Genomic DNA, 5,209 nt, shown 5'->3' with positions numbered 1-5,209 from the left:
GGGCACGCTATGGGGCCGTACACTCACATACGACGTCCCTTTGGTTGCCCTTCACTGTGCACAGCCCTCCCCCACTCCATCCCTCCCTCCCTCGGCATCCCTCGACTCGCTGCTGGAAATTTATGGGGCTCTGCAGCGAGCAAGGACAGCCGAGCGATGCGCCGCAAGCTGACGGCTCCGAAGACCGACACCAATGATTTCTAGGCAGAGCAAAGAGCGTTGTGCTCATCCCAGCCCTGCTGCCAGCCCCTCTTGAGGGGTGGGCTCCAGGCAGGCTGCAGTGGTCCCAAGGACTGGGTCTGACTCCACCTTACAAAGCTGAACCAGTTGCCACCAGTAGGAGCAGCTGGAGGGGACTGGGAGAGAGCTCCCAATCACCCGAGAGTGGGATTTTCTCGGCCAGCCTTGTGATGTTGACCTTGCACCGCTCTCCGCTCCCCAGGAGGGAGCTTTGAGGGGTCTAATTCCCCCCTCCCCATCCCAGGGTGGGCTTTAGCATCCCTGCCTGCAGCAGCAGAGAGGGGGCTTGCCCAGAATGGGCAAATGGGGCGCAGGGATGTGGAAGGAGGGGTGTCCCCATCTCTGTCTCCCCACAGCCGCCTGCTGGCCGCCGGCCGCACGCGCCGGGGAGCGGCTGTTCAAGCCCCTCTTCCCCGGCTACAACCGCTGGTCACGGCCGGTGCCCAACACCTCCGACGTGGTCATCGTGAAATTCGGGCTCTCCATCGCGCAGCTGATCGACGTGGTGCGTAGCCCGCCGGCAGAGATCCCTGTCCTGGGTGGTATCCAAATTTTCACCAAGTTGGTCCTACTGGTCTGCCAGAGCAGGGACTGGGGAACCCGGTGGGAGGTTGGGTTTGGGCACCAGCAACCTCCTGGCCATCTCCAGCAGGTGACAAACTACCCCCTTCTGCCTCCCTCAGACCCCAAACGAGCAGTGGGGTCTGCACCCCTCCTCTCCATGCCAAACTTTCCCCTGACAGCAGGAAACCATCAAGGAAAACTGCAGTTCTCCAGCTCTGCCATGTCCTTATCCACCATCCCTCTGTCCTGGGGCACCTCTGGGCTTTTCTCTCCATCCATCCCTCACTCATTCCTCCCATCTACCTATCCATAGAACCACAGAGTGGTTTGGGTTGGAAGGGACCTCAAAGGCCACCCCCTGCCATGGGTGGGGACACTTTCCACTAGACCAGGTTGCTCCAAGCCTCATCCAGCCTGGCCTTGGACACTTCCAGGGATGGGGCATCCACAGCTTCTCTGGGCAACCTGTCCCAGTGCCTCCCCACCCTCTGCAGGAAGAATTCCTTCCTCATGTCCCATCTCCATCTCCCTCTTTCCATTTAAACCCGTCACCCCTTGTCCTGTCACTCCCTGCCCTTGGGAAAAGTCCCCCCCAGCTTTCTTGTACCCCCCCAGGCACTGGAAGGGGCTCTAAGGTCTCCCCGGAGCCTTCCCTTCTCCAGGTTGAAGAAGCCCAATTCTTTCAGTCATCTATTCACCCCCCCCATCTACCTATCAATCTGACCACCTACCCACCTATCCATCCATCCATCCATCCATCCATCCATCCATCCATCCATCCATCCATCCACCCACCCACCCACCTCTCCTTGGGACGTACAGTTGCCCATCCATCCCTCGGAGCAGCTCAGCGCTTGACGCTGCAATATGCTATTTCTTGCTGCCACCTAGTGAGCAGACATCTCGAAACATAGCATCTTTCCTTGGATTTGTGCTGGACCCAGTTGTTTCCCAGGACCGGAACCACAGAGGTGGAGGGCAGAAAGTGAAATCAGCGATCTGGGGGCCGATGCAGTGGTGTGTCAAGCCCTCTCTCCACCTCCTCTCACCTCTCCCTCTTTCCCACCGCAGGATGAGAAGAACCAGATGATGACCACGAACGTCTGGCTGAAGCAGGTAGGACCCTGTTTTCTCCCTGGGGCAAGGGCAGGAGAATGTCAAGGAGGGTGTAATATTTGGGGCACAGAAACTGTGCCCAGGGGGGCTTGGTGTCATCTCCATGGTGCTTTTCCTCTGGCGGATGCTGCCCGAGGAGGAGGAGGAAGAGGAGGAGGCATTGGGCAGCTTGGTCCTACCAGACCCAGGGCCACCTGATGCCGTTCCTTCCATGCGTCCCTCCAGGAGTGGAGTGACTACAAACTGCGCTGGGACCCAGCGGAATTTGACAACGTCACCTCCATCCGGGTGCCCTCCGAGATGATCTGGATCCCTGACATCGTGCTCTACAACAAGTGGGTGGCACTGCCGAGATGGGACATCCCTAGGGCCAGCTCATGCCATGCTCATTCCCTTCAGCTCGTCCCATCCCATCGCATCCCATCGCATCCCATCGCATCATATTGCATCCCATCCCATCCCATCCCATCCCATCCCATCCCATCCCAGTAGGTACCTGAAGATGCCAGCCACCACAGGCCTCCTGCCCTCCATCCCACCCCAGTGATAAGGATGCAAATCCGTCTGCATCCATCTCCCCATGTCCGATGCTCACACTCCCACCCATCTCCATGCTCCAGACAATGCCCAGGAGGGTGACCCCAGCACTGTGCAGGGGTGCACGATGGGGCCACAACCTCAAATTAAGGCTCATACCAGCCCTGAGAGGAGTTCCTGCCCCTATTTTTGGGGGAAAACCCTTCATCCTCCTCTGACCTTCACCCCCAGGGACATGGGTTAGTGGGGGGCTGGGCAGTGCTGGGTTAACGGTTGGACTTGATGAACTTCAGGGTCTTTTCCAACCAAAAACGTTCCACGATTCTGTGATGTCTCCATCCCCGCAGCGCTGACGGGGAGTTCGCCGTGACCCACATGACGAAGGCCCACCTCTTCTCCAACGGGAAGGTGAAGTGGGTGCCGCCCGCCATCTACAAGAGCTCGTGCAGCATTGACGTCACCTTCTTCCCCTTCGACCAGCAGAACTGCAAGATGAAGTTCGGCTCCTGGACCTACGACAAGGCCAAGATTGACCTGGAGAACATGGAGCACCACGTGGACCTCAAGGATTACTGGGAGAGCGGCGAGTGGGCCATCATAAACGCCATCGGCACCTATAACTCCAAGAAGTACGACTGCTGCACCGAGATATACCCCGACATCACCTTCTGCTTCATCATCCGCCGCCTCCCGCTCTTCTATACCATCAACCTCATCATACCCTGCCTGCTTATCTCCTGCCTGACCGTGCTGGTCTTCTACCTGCCCTCCGACTGCGGGGAGAAGATCACCCTCTGCATCTCCGTCCTCCTCTCCCTCACCGTCTTCCTGCTGCTCATCACGGAAATCATCCCGTCCACCTCGCTGGTCATCCCGCTCATCGGCGAGTACCTCCTCTTCACCATGATCTTCGTCACGCTCTCCATCATCATCACCGTGTTCGTCCTCAACGTCCACCACCGCTCCCCCAGCACCCACACCATGCCCCGCTGGGTGCGCAGCTTCTTCCTCGACTTCATCCCTCGCTGGCTCTTCATGAAACGACCCCCGGCGCTGCCTCCCCCCGAGGGGACCCCGGGGCAGTACGACCTCCCGGGGACGAGGCTCAGCACTTCCAGGTGTTGGCTGGAGACCGATGTAGATGATAAGTGGGAAGAGGAGGAGGAGGAGGAAGAAGAGGAGGAGGAAGAGGAGGAGAAGACGTACCCCCGGCGCATGTCCCAGGCGGGTTCCCATGGCCAGGGCACCCAGTGTCGCTACGGCTGTGGGCGCCAAGCTGGGAAGGCATCGGTGGGCTCAGCCCCCCGGGTGCCCCCCAAGGGGCAGGAGGAGGAGGAGGTGAGCTCGGAGCGGGGGCTGATGCTGTCCCCCAGCATCCTGAAGGCCCTGGAAGGGGTGCAGTACATCGCGGACCACCTGCGAGCCGAGGACGCCGACTTCTCGGTGAGTGGGTGCTCCCAAAGGCTGGGGGGTCAGCGGTGGGACCCCCAGCTGATGCCCTGGCTTCTGAGGACCCAAAACCACAGAGAAGGTCAATGACCACCTCCTGGGAGATGCCCAATCCAGGCGGCCAGTTGAAGGTTCCTCCAGCCCCCGTCCCTGCTGGCTGCGGGGATGGTGGAGGTCCCTCTCATGCCCACCCTGTCCTGCCCTCGGAGAGCAGAGGTGGCCCACCTTGTCCTGCTGGCACCCAGCTCAGGGGCTGCACCCCTGCTTTTAGCCAGGTGGCTTCAGAAAACCCCAGGGGGGGGATTTGCTGTGCCCCGAGCAGCTTCCCTGGAGAGATCCATCCCCTAGCCCTGCTGCTCCAGGGATTTCATAGAACACATCGAATGGTTCATAGAACGGTTTGGGTGGGAAGGGACCTTAAAGCCCACCCAGTCCAACCCCCTGCCATGGGCAGGGACACCTTCCACTAGACCAGGTTGCTCCAAGCCTCATCCAGCCTGGCCTTGGACACTCCCAGGGATGGGGCATCCACAGCTTCTCTGGGCAACCTGTCCCAGTGCTCCCCACCCTCTGAGGGAAGAATTCCTTCCTGATGTCACACCTCCATCTCCCACTTTCCATTTAAACCCGTCTCCCCTTGTCCTGTCACTCCCTGCCCTTGGGAAAATCCCCCCCCAGCTTCCTCGTAGCCCCCCCAGGCACTGGTATTTTCCAGAGACATGGAGTATCCCCTTGCCCTGGGGTAAACGGCAGATTATAGGAAGCTCTGGGTGGTCTCCTAATCCCAAGGGCTCCTCACAAATCATGGGCTCACAGCCCCTCTCTGCTTGGCAGGTGAAGGAGGACTGGAAGTACGTGGCCATGGTGATCGACCGCATTTTCCTCTGGATGTTCATCATCGTCTGCTTGCTGGGCACCGTGGGGCTCTTCCTCCCGCCCTACCTGGCGGGGATGATCTAGGGACCGGGCCAGGCTGCGGTGGGGACGACGGGCGAGGCGCCATCCCTCCTCCCAGGGAGCAGGCGTGGGGGTGCCCACATCCAGCCTCTCCCTAGGAGGAATTGGTTGTCATCCATGGAGGACCCCCGGATGGGATACGCATGGGGAAGCAGGGATCTAGGGATGGTGGGGAGGGATGGCATCCTGCCCGGGGTGGTCGCAGCTATCCTGGCATGGAGGAAGCTTCTCCACTGTGCATGTGCAGGCTGGTGGCATCCAGGAGAGGCACCAGCTTCCTCGAGCTGCTGCAAATCCCACCAAACCCCAAGATCTGCCTCTGGTTGCGACTCCACGCTGGACAAGA

The 5,209-nt window shown here is 59.9% G+C and overlaps 1 protein-coding gene across 1 annotated transcript; it reads left to right on the top strand.

The window, feature by feature from the left end:
- Positions 1-596: 596 nt before the first annotated feature.
- Positions 597-4,866, top strand: CHRNA2 (cholinergic receptor, nicotinic, alpha 2 (neuronal); the record flags this gene model as incomplete). Its single annotated transcript, XM_010152010.1, has 5 exons — positions 597-745; positions 1,876-1,920; positions 2,146-2,255; positions 2,805-3,900; positions 4,741-4,866. Coding segments are annotated over 5 exons (1,526 nt in total), but the record flags the coding sequence as incomplete, so codon positions are not given.
- Positions 4,867-5,209: the final 343 nt, after the last annotated feature.

The sequence above is a fragment of the Eurypyga helias genome, unplaced genomic scaffold (genome assembly GCF_000690775.1).
Source record: "Eurypyga helias isolate BGI_N326 unplaced genomic scaffold, ASM69077v1 scaffold27405, whole genome shotgun sequence".
NCBI classification, from domain to species: Eukaryota; Metazoa; Chordata; class Aves; order Eurypygiformes; family Eurypygidae; genus Eurypyga; species Eurypyga helias.
The sequence above is the reverse complement of the archived record's forward strand: the minus strand, read 5'-3'. Positions and strand labels throughout refer to the sequence as shown.